The sequence below is a fragment of the Chanos chanos genome, chromosome 1 (genome assembly GCF_902362185.1).
Source record: "Chanos chanos chromosome 1, fChaCha1.1, whole genome shotgun sequence".
NCBI lineage: Eukaryota > Metazoa > Chordata > Actinopteri > Gonorynchiformes > Chanidae > Chanos > Chanos chanos.
The window spans coordinates 60,095,926-60,113,151 of record NC_044495.1 but is presented as its reverse complement, the minus strand read 5'-3'; the positions used below and the strand labels follow the sequence as shown (position 1 = coordinate 60,113,151).

Genomic DNA, 17,226 nt, shown 5'->3' with positions numbered 1-17,226 from the left:
TACAAACCACAACTGATAACGTGACTTTCAAGATGTTTATGTTTTGATCCACGTCTTTACAATTGGAAACATACTTTGGCCGAATTTACGTACATACATACATACATACATATATGTATGTATGTACAGAGAGAGATCCCATCCAGTGGAACAAATGAAATCACCGTTTATAGCTGCAGTCAAGTGGTTTTCCGCTCTCTTTGTGTGTTTTTCCACTGCTATTATTTTGAAAAGTCCCCCCGCCTCCCCATAGTGACGCAAAGAGTGGTTGGTTTCACACTGCTGTCGGAGGGAAGCGTGTGTGGACAGGTAAAGACAAGCTAACGTTTAGAGAACGAAGAGGGTATGTTCGGTTCCGAAAACAGATTAGTTATAGAAATGTGTTTTTTTGCTTCTCATAAGTAACTGTGGATATCGTTTGATGAATTTGGCTGGGTAAAGAATTGAGATGAGTGTCCATGAACATATAGTAAAAAATTCTCACTACGGGCCGATTCCTTGTTGCTCTCGAAAAAGCGTGGTGTTATGGAATGGTGAAAGCTAGGCTAGGCTACTAGCATAACGTTAGCTTAGTTAGAGCTAAGCTAGCTTGCCTTGCTAACTACATAGCCTGCTAGCCAACTTGGGAAAAGACTGCCTTTACAGTTAGTAACCTATTGTTTTAGTGAATTTTCACTTTGTTTGTTGTTGTCAGGTTGTATTTTCGTTGTACCTTCGACGTTTGTGGATATATTCAATGCTATGTGAAATTTAGTATTACTAGCGGAGATAACTTCGTTGCTATGAGAAGTTTGTGTGTCGGGTTGCTATGCTAGCGAAAGTGGTTGTTGGCCAGTTTGCTCTTAGGGTAACAAACCTGTTGATAACTAATTTACTGTTTTCATCGATTACTTAAGTAACCATGCATTTCTATGCTTACTTTACGCGACGACGCAGCTGGTATCTGATGGAAAATGTTTGTTAGTTTGGAATGTGTCTTTGTTAGCAAACGCAGAATGTGCGGTTAGGTAGTTCGCTAACGTTAGCAAGCTGCGCTGTATTGTGTGAGCTTGACAACGGACAGAATATGACGGCGTTGCTGTTTTTCCATGTGTTGTTCTGCCGGGTAACAGTCGTCAACACATGAGTCAACACACTTGTAGAGCTTGACGGCACCATGATATTGAATAAATTTCGACAAAAAGTGCCTTAGTAACGTACTCGCAACATTTTAAAGACATTTCGATATGTCATGCTCGCGCAACGCAGTCTATTAATGCAGTCTATTAATGCTAACTAGTTTCTGTATGCGTTGTGTAGTAACTGTTGGGCTGCTAAAACGTTTTATCTGTTGCGTTGTTCTAGAGTGCGACCAGAGTAAGGAAGGTAAGTTATGGTAATTACTTAAACAGACGCAATTCCGTTTACGTTAATCAGGTGAATGATACTGTAATTACCAGGCAAAAGGTTTTTTTTGTTACATGGAGCATTTGGGATAGTACTTCTTCAGCGGGGGTCTTTGGCCTAGCGCCACAAATAAACAAGATCCCCGTGTTACATTAGAGACTAATTCTGCGCCTCGAACTGTTTTACACCTACATGTCAGCGTCAGATGGCACGCAAGACGCTGTTTAAAGTAGTGTGGACGTTTTGACAGGCCGTCTGAGCTGCACAGCCCCTTTTGGCTGTACGTGTGTTTTGCCGACCGTTGTTTGCGTGTTTACGACAGGGTGTGAGAGAGAGTTAACAGTAAGGCTATAAGCGAGGGCTCGGCCAGTCCTTCTTTGGATGTCTATATTTAAGCAACGGTCGTAATAGATAGCACTGTAGTCTTACGTTAGCTGTCTAGCAGCGCAGTCCGCGCCCGCTGCTCTCTCTGCACCTGTTACGGATGTGTGTGTTCGGTGTCCTCTAAATATTTTCTAATCTGCGTTGATCTAGAAGGTGTCATTTGTTGGGCCATATTTAATGATTTTTTTCCCCTGTTATCTGTGTTCTCTTCCCTCTTTTCCAGACTTTTCTATTTTGTACATACATTATTTTGTATATACTGTGTATAATGACTTCAGTGGTCAGCGATCAAGGCCGGGGAAATAAGGACCGAGCGCAACCCCAGACTACACAAACCACACAACCACAGAAACAGATACAGGTGAGATACACACACACACACACACATACACAAACCACACAACCACAGAAACAGATACAGGTGAGATACAAACACAAACCACACAACCACAGAAACAGATACAGGTGAGATACATACACAAACCACACAACCACAGAAACAGATACAGGTGAGATACACACACACACACACACACACATACACAAACCACACAACCACAGAAACAGATACAGGTGAGAAACACACACATACACAAACCACACAACCACAGAAACAGATACAGGTGAGAGACACACACACACACACACACATACATAAACCACACAACCACAGAAACAGATACAGGTGAGATACACACACATACACAAACCACACAACCACAGAAACAGATACAGGTGAGATACACACACACACACACATACACAAACCACACAACCACAGAAACAGATACAGGTGAGAGACACACACACACACACATACACAAACCACACAACCACAGAAACAGATACAGGTGAGAGACACACACACACACATACACAAACCACACAACCACAGAAACTGATATAGGTGAGATACACACACATACACAAACCACACAACCACAGAAACAGATACAGGTGAGATACATACACATACACAAACCACACAACCACAGAAACAGATACAGGTGAGAGACACACACACACACACACATACACAAACCACACAACCACAGAAACAGATACAGGTGAGAGACACACACACACACACACATACACAAACCACACAACCACAGAAACAGATACAGGTGAGAGACACACACACACACACACATACACAAACCACACAACCACAGAAACAGATACAGGTGAGATACACATACACAAACCACACAACCACAGAAACAGATACAGGTGAGATACACACACATACACAGACCACACAACCACAGAAACAGATGCAGGTGAGATACACACACATACACAGACCACACAACCACAGAAACAGATACAGGTGAGATACACACACATACACAAACCACACAACCACAGAAACAGATACAGGTGAGATACACACACATACACAGACCACACAACCACAGAAACAGATACAGGTGAGATACACATACACAAACCACACAACCACAGAAACAAATACAGGTGAGACACACACACACACACACACACACACACAAACCACACAACCACAGAAACGGATTCAGGTGAAAGACACACACAAAGCACACAACCACAGGAACACATACAGATGAGACACATGCACACGCACACAGACGCCACACAACTACAAAAACAGACACAGGTGACACACACACACAGATACATTTGCAGACCACAGAGAGAAATTCATAGACCACACAACCTCAGAAAGAGATTTGGATGGGACATGCTTACAAACCACAAAAAAATGCAGCTACAAAAATGGATACAGGAATAAAAAACCCCACAGATACATGACAGCAGTGTCATAAAGGCAGATGTAACCAAAACATAGTTCCACACACACACACAAAGAGCAGATATGCACTTCACTACCACAGAGAAGGATACAGGCCAGTCTCTCACCTACACACCAATCACAGCAGCACAGAAACAGATGCAAGCAGGACACACATACACACACAAGTACACAGCTGCAGTTATTTCTCCCTGTCTCTCTGCCTCGTGCACACTCAAAGAACAGGTGGGTGACACATATGCAGAATCTGGACCATCTCAAAGTCAGATTTATGAAACAGTATCAACACAGACGGTGCAGCGTATGCATTGGTTTGGTTTGGATGGGCTGTTTCTCACAGACTTTACTTACCCTGCTCTCTCTCGCTCTCTCTCTCGCTCTCTCTCTCTCTCTCTCTCTCGCTCGCTCGCTCGCTCTCCAGGCCACAGCAGAACAGATTCGCCTGGCCCAGGTGATATATGACAAAAATGACGCAGACTTTGAAGGGAAAGTCAAACAGGTGAGTCAGAGGGGAAGGCACATCCAGAATTCAGGTTTTGGGATGGAAAAAAACCCCCCAAACAAAACAAAACTCATTTAAATATCATTTTCATAATGATCCTAACTGCTCTGTTTGCATGTTTGTGCCTGTCTCTGTGCGTGTGTGTTTGTGTGTGTGTGTGCGTACACACCCAGCTGATTGAGGTCACAGGGAGAACCCAGGATGAGTGTATGGTGGCCCTTCATGATTGTAACGAGGATGTAAACAGAGCCATTAATTTCCTCCTGGAGGGGGCGGCCGACAAAGTGAGTCACGTCGGGAATGAGCGAAGAGATCCGACCAGTTTTTGCTTTCTGTTTTCGTTTCCAGTGTGATGATTCAGCACATTCGGTCTTCGTCAATCCAGCGTCGCTTTCCTGGATTTTAGAAACACTTTTCTGTTTCATGCGTAATGCAGACATTAATTAGTCATTTTATTACGCTCACATCAGAGACACCCCCCCCCCCCAAACCACCATCAAATCTGTCTTTGACTTTCTTTCTCTCTCTCTCTCTCTCTCTCTCTCTCTCCTAGAGCTCTTGGGAGACAGTGGGAAAGAAAAAGAGCGTTGGAAAAGAAGGGATAACAGCGGAGAATAAGGAGAATCGGGAGAAGAGAGGAGAGAGGGAGGCGGGGCGGGGCCGCGGGGGTCCTAACAGAAGAGGTCGGGGAGCCAGCCGTGCCCAGGAAGGTGTGTGTGAGAGACTGTGTGTGTGTGTATGTGTGTGTGTGTGTATATGTGTTTTAATGCTATCTTTAAGGTTAGGGATAGTGATTGACTCAGAGTAGAACCCAACAGCAGTACTGAACAGTTCCTGACAGAGTTATTAGACTGATAATGACTCAGAGTAGAACCCAGCAGCAGTACTGAACAGTTCCTGACAGAGTTATTAAACTGATGATGACTCAGAGTAGAACCCAACAGCAGTACTGAACAGTTCCTGACAGAGTTATTAAACTGATGAAGCTGCGAGAGCCCAGTGACGGCTTCACTTAAAGCAATTCACATAATCAGCGAAACAGCCAGCCAGCTCAGAAAGAGTGACGTGCCGTGCGCTCTGTCTGTCTTTTCGTCCGCAGCGCGGTCGGAGGAGAACGGCTTTGACTCCGCCCCTGGCGAGAGAGGGGCAGAGCGTGGACGCAGGGGCCGTGGCAAAGGTGAGAATCTGACCTGTTTTACTGAAACGACAGCGTACCTGCTGCACACTGCTGCTCATGAATCACTCAGGACACACACACACTCTCTCTGTGAAGCCTGCCGCGTCGGTCATAGCTCAGCTGGACCATCCCATAGTCATTATGGTCATGATGCCAATGTGTGTGTGAGAGACCAGAGGAGCAGATACTCGCGCTGGGAAACTTCCTTAAAGCTATCTGTAATTCATAAAAGTTCTCCCCAGTTCGACACAGATTTGTGTCTCATCCTATGATTCGTGTTTTTGGAGCCTTTTTTTTTTTTTTTTTTTTTAAATTTGGATCGTGAAATGAAACAGAGCTGAAACATGGGACTGTTCATCCGTAAAGGTTTTGAATTTTACAGCCGATAATCGCAAATCCAGTGCCGTCAGCGTTCAGTCTCTCACTGTCTGCTCATAGAATGCAGCTGAGTGTGTGTGTACGTGTTCCGGATATCTCTTTCTTTCTCTCTCTCTCTCTCACACACACACACCCATGGAGAGATTTGTGGTTTCTGGATCTGCTTTAGGGTTTTTTTTTTGTTTTTTTTTTACCTGTTTGCTGTCAGACCGACTGACCGTTTGAAGGCTGGGTGAAATGTTTTCGCTCTGTTTCTATTTGTGTCCGTCAGCAGTCAGTGCTTCTGCTTCACAACATGCCAGGAATGTCCCTGCTCCAGCAGCTGCAACCAGAGAGCAGTGACAGGAGGGGGTGGTGGGTTCGGGGGTGGGGGTACACTCGTTTACTTACAGAGGAGCAGTGGGGTGGATAGAGGAGCATAGGGGAGGGTTTGGTCTGTTCAGTTCAGTCTGTTCAGTTCAGTCTGTTCAGTCTGTTGATTCTGTGTTGATACACTCTCTTAAGACTCCCCTAATCCCTTTGTCTGTGAATGTGTTACTGAGGGGAGAGAAAGTATCTGCGTCCAGTAAACAGACAAGTGCATGCAAGAGCCCGATGAAGAACATGTGTCCATATGTGTTCTTTTGTCACCTTGAGGGTTTTCTTCCAAACAGGCTCCTTAAAAGAAAAAAAAAACAATCGCCACTTAGAAAGGTAACTGCAGCGGAAATATATTGTTTGTTTTCAGACTGCTTATCGATCAGTAAATATTGATCAGACGGTGGATTAGTCAGCAGGACGCCCGAGCAGCCTTTTTAGAGAATAGAGTATGCCGAGCCAACAGCATGACAAGGCTTATTTCATATAAAACCTTATTTTACTGATTTTACTGCTTCAGAGACTTTCCAAGAGATTTAGGAGGGAACATGACCCGTGCTTTGTCTCCCCCTGTCCCTGTGTGTGTGTGTGTGTGTGTGTGTGTGTTTGGCAGGGTCAGTGGGTCGTGGCAGAGGAAGAGGAGCTGGGGTCAATAGGCCGTCACAGGGAATTGGGTGAGTAAGACTGCACAGCTCACAGAATCTCACGTCAGCCACAGCTCACAGAATCTCCCGTCAGTCACAGCTCACAGAATCTCCCGTCAGTCTTAGCTCACAGAATCTCCTGTCCGTCACTTGCTCCTGTTTTTCTTTGTTCCTATTTATTCCTTTTAGTTTCACTTTTGGTTTCGTTACGTAGTCTTTTCTCTCAGAGCTAATGATCCCTCTGTCTGTCCGTCTGCGGTCGTATTCTCCCTTTCTCCACAGGACCTTTAACCCTGCGGAATACGCTGGCCCGTCTGGGCCCGAAACTGCAGAGGCAGCTCTGAACGGCACCGACGGAACCGGTGAGCGATTCTCTTCTTATCTGCCTCACACTCCTCTGACGTAACGCTCTCATTGTCCACTGTTCCTCACCTTGTCGTGTTTCTGCTGTCTGTCTGAATGGGTTTAGGAATGGCCTGGCAGAACAGCGTGGAGGAGTGGGCCGCGGAGGACTGGACCGATGTGAGTGTTCTGGTCTTCTGTGTACTGACTGTGTGTAATATTCATGTAGTCTGTGACTGAGGTTCTGGAAAACACAGCGACATTCAATAGATAATATGTCATTTGTGTCTGTGTATGTATGTGTTTATTTGCCGTGTAAATATCGTCATTTAATATTGTACTTTGGCATCACATAGGGACACACACACACACACACAGCTTGTTCAACACACATTTTGTCTTTTCTCCGTCAGCTTTCTGAGAGCAAAGTCTTCACCTCCTCTTTCGCGCTGGCCAACAAAAACCACACGCCGTCAGCACACGGGTAAAAAAAAAAAAACTTCCTTGGCTGTTTATTTCTTCAGTACCCCCTCCTCCCCCAGTCAGTCATATAGAACGTGTATCGAAAAACCAACAGTTCAGACCGCTACACTGCGGAAAGTAATTGCCGTCTCTTTACGTGTGTGAGAGAGGATCCAGTTGCCGTAACGTTGTGGTTTTGTGTTCTGTCTCTCCAGTGTGGATTTGGTTCCTTTGTTGCCCAAAGCGGGAGCAGGAGAGGAGGGGGACCTGGGGGACCTGGAGCCCTCTTACCCCGCGGCTTTGGGGCAGAGCCTGGTTTTCACCAACTCCCAGCAGCTCAACGGACGCCCGTCTGCCGCCATGCCCACCCACAGCTACGCCCACGCCGCGGCTAACAGCTACGCCCAGGCCGCTGCCGGGGCATCCTATGCACACGCTGCCTCGGTGAGAACACACACACACACACACACACAAACAAACATCCACATGCAACATGACTATTTTTTTGTTTGTTTGTTTGTTTTTTGTAAACACACGTGCTGTTTTTTCGAAATTGTATTGTTTTTCTTCAAATCACCGCAGCAAAATCCAGAACATAGAGTTTGTTGACTCTTGCTGCTCACCGAATTGCTGATTTGTTATACAGTGGGCAGTTGTATTGTCACAGGTCCCCGACGGTTTTGCTATTCAATTGAACTGAGCTCTATCCAGGTCTGATAATCCTGGACTAAGACCTCCATTTTTCACCTGCTTAATGTGTTTTAGAGTGAAGTGGAAGCATTCCCACTGCGCGCTCTTTCTCTCTCTCTCTCTCTCTCTCTCTCTCTCTCTCTCTCTCTCTCTCTCTCTCTCTCTCTCTCTTTTTCTCTCTCACACACACACACACACACGCTGACTTTTTATCTCTCCACAGTCCTCTGGTTTCGGTTCCAGTTCTGGGGGTACGAATGGGTCCAAGCCCGTCCAGTCCGAGCTTCAGAGAACAGAGGCGCTGAACGGGTCGCGGCTCGCCGCTCTGCCCGGCCAGGCGGCCGCCGTCGCCAGGGGCAACGGCGGGGCGGCGGCAGGGGAGCCCAGCGGCTCCGCTGCCCCGGCACCCGCCCCCGTGACCTTGCCTCCCGAGCCCAAGACCGAGAGCACCGTGACACCCCCGCAGCAGTGTGAGTCTCTGCACCTCAGGAGTGTTCGTTTGGGCTTTTCTTACATCCTGTGTCCACAAATCAGCTTAACAGACTGCAGGAGCCTCAGTGAACGTAGACACACGCACACACACACACACACACACACATAGATTCATCAGCTTGACCACTGACTAAAATTAAGGTAGATTGCTCTGTTTTTGCTGTTAATGTAATTTAAGAAGAGACTGCTGGTATTTTTGGAGTGGAAAATCAAACGGAGTTTTTTTTTTTTTTTTTTCTTCTCTCTCTCTGTCTCTCTCTCTGAGCAGTGGATCTGAAAGCCCAGCCGGAACCGTCTGTGATCCTGAGCCAGCTGGTCCAGCAGCAGATCCCCACGGCCCAAACGGACCTGCAGGCCCAGGCCCGAGAACCCAGCCCCCCCGTCCAGCCCTCCCTGCCCCCACCTCGAGATGGACCCTCCCCTGCTAAACCCAACCCTGAAGCCCCCCCAGCAGAGGCCGCCCAGCACAGACAGATCAGAACACAGAGAAGGAAAGTTCCTCCTCCCTCGAAGGTAAGCACACCTGGTTGGGCTTTAGGATAGTAAAACTTTCTCTGCCCCATTGACTGGTCTCCCTCAGTGGAACCGTGCCACTCTGACCTCACTCAAAAGTTTGATGCTGTTTCTATGCAGTCTTTCTTTCTTGTTATGCTTGACATAGTAAGAGTTGTGAATGCATTAGCATATTGGCACGAATCCAATAAAATCATCCAAAGTTTGAAAAAGAATTATTAATTTAAACTGTTGACGAACAGTTCGGTGACTTTTCGGTGTAGTCGATGGCCTTTCCATTTCTTCGCAATGGGCCAGTGTCCTTTTAATTGTTTCTGTAACATTGTCCCTCTTTGAAATGTAATCCGTAAGAGCACACAGACCGAATTATGAGACTCCAAATCAAAATGTTAAATGTTTTTCAAAGTTTGAATTCGGTAGTTACGCAGCTCCCTCCTGGAGGAAAGTGCAACCTGTAATTCACCTTGGTTTTTTTTGTTTGTTTTTTTTCCTCTTTTTTTTTGCCAGATTCCCTCTTCAGCTGTCGAGATGCCGGGATCGGTCGACGCTTCGGTTCTGAACGTGCAGTTCGGAGCTCTGGACTTTGGTTCCGAGTCAGCGATGGAGAACCTGGGCCAGGCAGAAACCAGTACCAGCTCCGAGTCCTCTCCTGCTCCCCCTCCCCCCCAGAGCAGCCTGTTCTCCAAACCAAACACTGGAAGGTGAGTGTGTGTGTGTGTGTGTGTGTGCTGTCTCTGTAGGACTGTGTGTGTTACTGCTGAACGTTTCGTATTAAAAACATAAAAGGATTTTTTCCCATCATATATATATATATATAGAACAGACTCTTCCTCCCTGAGTGTTGTGGTCATTAGATAAGGGAGAGGGAAGGGCAGCAGAAAACAAACGGGGTTTATTTGTTAGTGCGTCAGAGACCCGTTCTGATAAACTCCGTGCGCTGACTATGTCTTTTTTTTTTTAATGATGTTCTGGCGTGTTCTGATTCTGCCAGTCACTGTTCCACCCCATTTTTTCCTTTCAGAGGAAAATCTCTCCTGAAAATAGAAAAGTCTTCAGAGTGAAAGATTTGATTTTTTTTAAAAGGCTGAAAGTGGGACAGGACAAATGAAAGGGAACATTTGATGTGTGGTAACATGTCTGTGAACGGTCTTTCACGTTGTTTTAACCGATTTCTAAATGCACACCCCCTGTCTCGTTGTTGTCTGCAGTGAGTCTGTAAGTAGCTTACCCCCATCCCTGCCCCCGGCTGTGACGGACCCACGGTACCCCTCCCCCTCGCTGGGCCTCCCCACTGCTACTGGACCCGGCTCTTCCGCGGCCAACAGAACCGAGACCACGGGCCCCAGAGCCGCCTCCAACATCCCCCTGTCACAGAACCAGGACTCTGGTCCAGGCCCTCTGAGCGTACGCTGACAAACCATTCAGTTTATCTGTGTCTGGAAAAGCTTATCTGTACCGAGCACTCACACCGCATTTAACAGTTTTGTTGTTTTGTTTTTTTTTTTTTTACTGTGTAAACCTTATTTCATGCGTGTTTACCTTCTGTAGTCATAAGAAATCATAATTGAAAATGATGTTTCATTCACAAGTTATGTTTTTTTGTTTGTTTGTTTGTTTGTTTACAGAATGGCTTCAGTGATGTCAGGACAGCAACCACACAAGACAGTAAGTGTCGTTTAAGGATGTAATCTGTTTTGTTTATAGGGAAATACATTCGTTTATTTTTGTCTGAGCCGCGTCATGCTCCTCGTGTTCTGTCATGTGTTGTCTCTCAGCGTGGGGTTGGTCTTGTTTTGTCATGCACCTGACTGACTGAGGACTGATGTTTGAATCTGACTGACTAGAAATGTCATTCTTTCCCTATTCAGCTCCAAAGCCTGAACCTGCTCCACTGCCCAGTGAGAGCAGTTTGACCTCCTCAGCCTCCACTGCGCCCCCTGCAGTCCAAAGCGCTGCTCTACCCTCCCTCAGCAGGTCAGCCCCGCACCTGTGGATTACACACTCCGATTCTAACAAATCAGTGTTTCGCCCATAAAATCCACACGCTCCCTCTGATAGGCCAGGGTTTCACAGATGAAATCCACACGCTCATTCTGATAGGCCAGGGTTTCAGAGATGAAATCCACACGTTCATTCTGATAGGCCAGTATTTCAGGATGTCTCTGTCTTGGGAAATCTGTTTCCATGAAAACCAAGATGAGGATTAGCAACTGAAATTAGATCATTTCTAATAGAATTACTGCAACCATTTGATATTTATCTTCTCTCTCTGTCTCTCTCTCTCTGTCCTATCATGTGAGCAGTACACACTCATTAGGATCTGCTGTCTCCACAAGCTCCTCTCTGACTGTAAGTGCTTCTGCATTTTAAAGCTGCTCTCTTCTTTTCTGCATAAGTTACTGTGTCTATATGGGGATACATTATTTGAAATAATAAAATCCTGTGTGTGTGTGTGTGTTCAGGCGTCCGCTGAAGGCAGTGTTAGTCTGTCGGCGTCTGCGGTCAGTGCCAGCAACGCTGCAGTCAGTGCCACCAACAACCTGTCTGTCACCGGTGCACCGGGCCTGATCGCCAACGCTACGTCAGCTCCCTCCGCCAGCCGCACGGCTCCTCTCCTCACCGCCACCTCCGGTCAGAGCACCTCCCTCTCCCTCTCTCTCTCTCTCTCTCTCTCTCCCTCTCTCTCTCTCTCTCTCTTTCTCTCTCTCTCTCTCTCTCTCTCCCCCTCCCTCTCTCCCCCTCCCCTTCTCTCTCTCCCTCTCTCTCTCTCGTTTTAAATGATGCTACTAATTGCTCTTTGTTGTAGAGGAAAGATGCTAAAGAGATGTGCGGACCACTGGGGAGTGCATTTTAGACTGTTATGAATAATGAAAGGGGATGCATGCACCTGCCAGTGGGTTCTCAGTGACACACGTTTAGTTTTCAGGGCAGAATATGAAGCATTGATTGACACATTTTCAGAGACTTGTATCCTGTTCCCCATCATACAGCAGCTTCAGTCCAAATGTAGGAGAAAATAGTCAGAATTTTATATCATATAATTTGAAGGGATTATTTTTTTGTTTATTTTCTCAGAATTTTAATACAGTCTCATCCATTAAGACGGTGTCGGGCCCTCTCCTGTGAGAAGTGGTTTCTTCACCGTCTTAATTATGGCAACAAAACAAATGCAAATCGGCTTAATGGACCCGGCCCTTCAGTCTTTTAGCATGACTGTCTCAGAGGATCCAAGGCACAGAAAGAGTGGGTTTAAAAAAAAAAAAAAAACAAAAGAAAGAAAGAAGAAAAGGCCAGCATTGCTTGCATTTGCACACTTAATCTGTTCTCTCACCATCTTCATTGATCATGTTTCATTCTCTCTCTCTCTCTCTCTCTCTCTCTCTCTCTCTCTCTGTCTCTCTCTCTCTCTCTGTCTCTCTCTCTCTGTCTCTCTCTCTCTGTCTCTCTCTCTCTGTCTCTCTCTGTCTCTGGTTTTTCTTCTGCATCACAGGCAAAGCTCCTCCGAACCTGCCCCAGGGTGTTCCCCCTCTCCTGCCCAACCAGTACATCATGGGCCCAGGAGGTCTGCTGCCTGCTTACCCAGTGAGTCCTCCACTGAACTCTCTCCTCCTCTCCACTCTCTCTCTCTGTCTCCTCCTCTCCCTCTCTCCTTCTGTGTGTGTGCTGGTCATGGACACAGGGTAACTGGCCCATTTTGGATGGCATGACTAGTTACTTCTGAACACCAGTGTTAATTGGTTACCAGACATTTGGTTAAGTCTGTCATGGTGTGTACTTGTTTTTTTCCTGTTTAAAACAATAAACCAGTCATGACGTGTGTCCCTTTGTATCCAAGTTGTCTCTGGCCTCTGTGATCGTCTGTTTGTCTTTAACCGTCGCTTTTGTAAACTGTCTTTCCGTGACATCTCACCTCTCTCCTGTTTTTATTTGTTTTGCCTTTTTCTCCATTGAAGCAGATCTACGGCTATGAGGATCTACAGATGATGCAGTCTCGCCTCCCTATGGTGAGTTTACACCCCCCTCTCCCTCCTATCTTTATTTAACCACAGCACCGTGACCCCGTTATAGCAGCTGCTGGAATATTTGCTCCTTTAGAGTCATTTAAAAAAAAAAACTCTTACTCTTAATGTTTTTTTTTTTTTTAAATATCTTCTCTGTTCCCCAGGATTATTATGGAGTCACGTTCCCTGGAACGACAGCAGCACTCGCGGGCAGAGACGGAGGCCTAGCTAACAACCCGTACGCAGGTAACAGAGCGTTTACTCAGGGCGCTGACCCATACGGCCCATGACGCTGGGCTGCTGCGTGAAGCGGTGTAGCGTGTTTAGCTTTGCGCGTGACGTGAGCAAGACGTACGCTCTGGACCTCCAGACTCACTCCGGGTCCGTTCCTCTCTGTCTCCGCTATGTCGCACTCAGGCGAAGCCACCAAATTCGGAAGGAACGACTCGACGTCCCCGGCGCCCCCGACCAGCCTGTCCACCGTTCCCCCGTCCCAGGCCCAGCAGCAGGCCCCGCAGAGCCAGGCCCAGCAGAACCAAGCCCCGGGTCAGAGCCAGCAGAACCAGAGCCAAGCCTTCATCAGCCCTCCCCTACCCCCTGGCTACGGCTACACGAGCATGCCTTACTACGCTGGAGTACCAGGGGTCCCCAGTGCCTTTCAGTACGGCCCGACAGTCTTCATGCCCCCTGCCTCCACCAAACAGCACGCGCTGGGCCTGGGAAACCCCTCCAACCAGTACCAGCACCAGCCTGGGTACGGTCAGCACACCTACGGCTCAGGTAGGCATGACTTCGTTGCCGACACCGTCACAGGGCTGACTCCGTCACAGGGCTGAGTTATCCAACAGTGTTTAGACCTGTAAACTTCACTCATAAGTGAAAAGCTGATGACAGGACTGTGATTAGTATGCATATCAGTACGTAATGTAATGTAAATCCTATGTGTTATAAATGTATATGCTGTCTGTTTAATGTATATTAAGTTGTAATTAGGGTATTAGTTGATCATTCATTAAATGCATCACTGGTGTTTTTTCTGAACTAAATTTGTTCATGCTTGTAACACAGGCTTGAAGACAGTAATTTGGATTAAAACATTTTTACTAATGAGCAGAATTGAGCAGATGCGTCTGAGTTGGGAATGAAACGCAGGACAAACTCAGCATTTTACATTCAGGAATGGGAGATTACGGGAACACACACACCAGTATGGTCTTCATGGGGAGGATTTGGGATACATGCAATCACCTCCAACGCCCACATTTTCCCTTTTCCTGCAGCTTTTCTGCACAAGTCAAAAAGACTTTCTTAAAAAATGACTGACAGTCGTTAAATCCCCAGGGAAATGCTTTAGAGTTACTGAACGTGATTTTTTTTTTAGCTGGGTTTCCACTAATCCACTGCCATTTATTCCGGATCAGCGCACACACACACACACAGACTGTAAACTGACAGGCATAGCGCTGGCCAGTTCTGTGTGCGACTGACAGCGTGGTGATGGTATTAACAGTGATCTGTCGTCTCCCGTAGGCTTTGACGAGGCTGGTGCCGACTACGGAAAAGCAGGATACGGAAGCGGCTCCCAGTCCCAGGCCAAGTCGGCCGGCGGCGGTGCCGGGAAAGGTAAACAGTCCCGTCCCGGTTAAACCTTACCTGTACGGATGTGTGTCCAAATCCCAGACCTCAGAATCCGGGTCCACAGAACAAGACCAGTTCACGTCTAAACCGTCACAGTACAGGACCCCAAGCCAAACCGGAGCGTTCACCGGATTTACCAGAGCGCGATTTAGAAACGCTCACGGGAATACTCTCATTTCAAAGACTAAGTAGACTGTCAACAGACAGCTGCTCAAATTAGTTTTAGTTCTTACAAGATGTTCTGCTTTATGACTTCAAGAGCTTTTGTAGTTCTCCAAACAAGAACTCGAGCCATGCCCTGTACAGCCTGTATATGATACTCAGGTGTTCATGGAGCCTGTATGTGATAACACATTCATACGTCCAAAGAAAATAAGGTCAATGAGGATTGTGTGTTTGCTCCACAGCCCCAGGCCTGTCCGGATCGGCCGGAACCGGAGGGGTTCCGGACCTCAGCGCTTCTGTGTACAGCAAGACTCAGGTAAGACTCCACAACCACAGTCTGCTGTGAGAGCCAGTTACGCTTTTAACACGACATGAATATCAACAGTGATGCAAACAACAGCTCCTCTGTCTCTCTTACGAGTGACATTGTTCACTGAAATGTGAACATGGCAGGAGCACTCACAGTAATAGTGGAAGGTCAGGTTGTACAGCTAGATCTAATCGTAGTTGTGTTTGATCAGGGCGCCAGAGTGTTCATCTTTAGAATGTTTTATTCTAATCTAGGCTTCTGTGGAATACCTTATTCTAATCTAGGCTTCTGTGGAATACCTTATTCTAATCTAGGCTTCTGTGGAATACCTTATTCTAATCTGGGTTTTAATCTATGTTAAAGGGAAGCGTCAGGGTTATTCCACTTCATGTGTATCATTATCCGCGGTGGTTTTACTGAATGTCTTGTGTTTCTTTTCCCCCCTGCGTTTAGTCTTTTGACAAGCAGGGTTTCCCCACTGCCACGCCCCCTCCTTTCAGCCTGCCGTCTGCCCTGGGGGGCACTGGACCGCTTAACCCTGGGGGAGCCCCTGGCTATGGCCCTGCCCCTTTCCTCCACATCTTACCCCCCCATCAGCAGCCGCACTCACAGATGCTACATCACCATCTCGCCCAGGATGGACAGGTACACGTCCACCAGGTCCACAAAATCCATCTCTTCCTCCTTTTTTTTTTTTTTTTTTTGACCCTGACTTGACTGAGCACAACTATAAAAACAGCTGATCTAACAATGTGTGCTTACATGCTTAAAAAGAGAGATCAACTGTTTGTAGGATCAAACAAATGTGTATGTTATCAGCTTAGTTCTCTACCTATAACTCTTGTTTTATTGTGGACATTTGACGACAGGGAGTTGCATTAACCAGGCACCCGTTTACATTGTGTGTGTGTGTTCTGTTATCTTGAAGCGTGCAGCCAAAGTGTTGTGGTAACAATGTGTATGCAACCTGTCACCCCCTACAGGGCGTCCCAGGTCAGCGCAGCCAGTCCAGCAGCATGCAGAAATCCCAAGGCAACAAGTCCAGTTACAGCAGCTCCCCCTACTGGACAAACTGAAGAAGCCTGACGAGGAAGAGGGGGGTTGGCGAGAGGGAGGGGGCACGGTTTTAGGAGCGGGGGGGGGGGGGATGTTATGCCCTGGCATCCCTCGTCCTAAAAGAAAAAAAAACAAAACAAAAGAAAACACAACACTTCAGCCTCGTAATGAGTGAGTCAGACTCCGCACCTGATCTGAAATGGAAAACAAGGATATAAAGATAAAGCACCCACCCATCTTCCCCCTCCATCTACCCCATCATTCCCTCGCTTTCAAAACTATCCTCCACGTTTTCTTTCCTCTCTTTTTTTTTTATTTCTTTTTTTTTTTTTTTTCTTTTCTCCCCTCTCCTTTTCAAATTAGGTGTGTGTGTAAGATATTTATGTATGTATTTATACTGTAAATGCTTCAGCTGAGGATGACATGTGGATGCTCCGTTTTATTTTCGAAGGACACTTTTTTTTTTTGTTTACTTTTTAAAAAAAAAAAAACTGCAAAAGGATGAAAGGATGTAGCAAAAAAAAAAAAAGAGAGAAAAAGAAAGAAGAGAAATAAATAAATAAATAAATAAATAAATACTGTGGTGGAAACTGGGAGAAAATTGGAGTGCTTTGGTATTGAGTCAAGAGGAAATTATAGATGGGGGGGGGGATATGTGTCAGCCAACATCATGAAATGTTGATATTTTTAAGAAGAAAAGAAAAAAAAAAGAAAAAAATGTATCTATGCTGGAGTGCTGGTTGATGTAGGGTTTCTGTTACAAAGGGGGGGGGGGGGTTGTCGAGGTAAAATACTGTAGACGCCTGGCTCTGACATCTCTTTTATTGTTCCAATGTCACATTTCACTCACCTCAGAATACCTGCCCCACAAATTTTATATTTATTTTCTGTTACCATCTAAATAAAGGTTATAAGCAGTTGTCACCCTGTGTCT

General features: G+C 46.4%; 1 protein-coding gene across 1 annotated transcript; it reads left to right on the top strand.

Annotated features, from left to right (window-relative positions):
* Positions 1-220: 220 nt before the first annotated feature.
* On the top strand, positions 221-16,376 carry LOC115821738 (ubiquitin-associated protein 2-like). Its single transcript, XM_030785539.1, has 27 exons — positions 221-309; positions 1,994-2,131; positions 3,987-4,064; positions 4,241-4,351; positions 4,621-4,777; positions 5,167-5,244; positions 6,593-6,653; positions 6,906-6,985; positions 7,093-7,145; positions 7,379-7,449; positions 7,643-7,871; positions 8,341-8,587; positions 8,878-9,122; positions 9,630-9,823; positions 10,331-10,526; positions 10,748-10,787; positions 10,991-11,096; positions 11,426-11,471; positions 11,585-11,753; positions 12,613-12,704; positions 13,076-13,126; positions 13,288-13,369; positions 13,542-13,903; positions 14,654-14,746; positions 15,169-15,242; positions 15,690-15,896; positions 16,220-16,376. The coding sequence occupies exons 2-27, from the start codon at positions 2,039-2,041 to the stop codon at positions 16,320-16,322; spliced, it is 3,318 nt and encodes a 1,105-aa protein (XP_030641399.1). The 5' UTR covers positions 221-309; positions 1,994-2,038; the 3' UTR covers positions 16,323-16,376.
* Positions 16,377-17,226: the final 850 nt, after the last annotated feature.

Excerpts from the sequence above, each read along its gene's own strand:
- LOC115821738 (XM_030785539.1), top strand. The coding sequence starts at position 2,039 with ATGACTTCAGTGGTCAGCGATCAAGGCCGGGGAAATAAGGACCGAGCG. Across the intron at positions 5,245-6,592 it reads ACGCAGGGGCCGTGGCAAAG|GGTCAGTGGGTCGTGGCAGA; the intron begins GTGAGAATCTGA and ends TGTGTTTGGCAG. Across the intron at positions 7,146-7,378 it reads CCGCGGAGGACTGGACCGAT|CTTTCTGAGAGCAAAGTCTT; the intron begins GTGAGTGTTCTG and ends TTTCTCCGTCAG.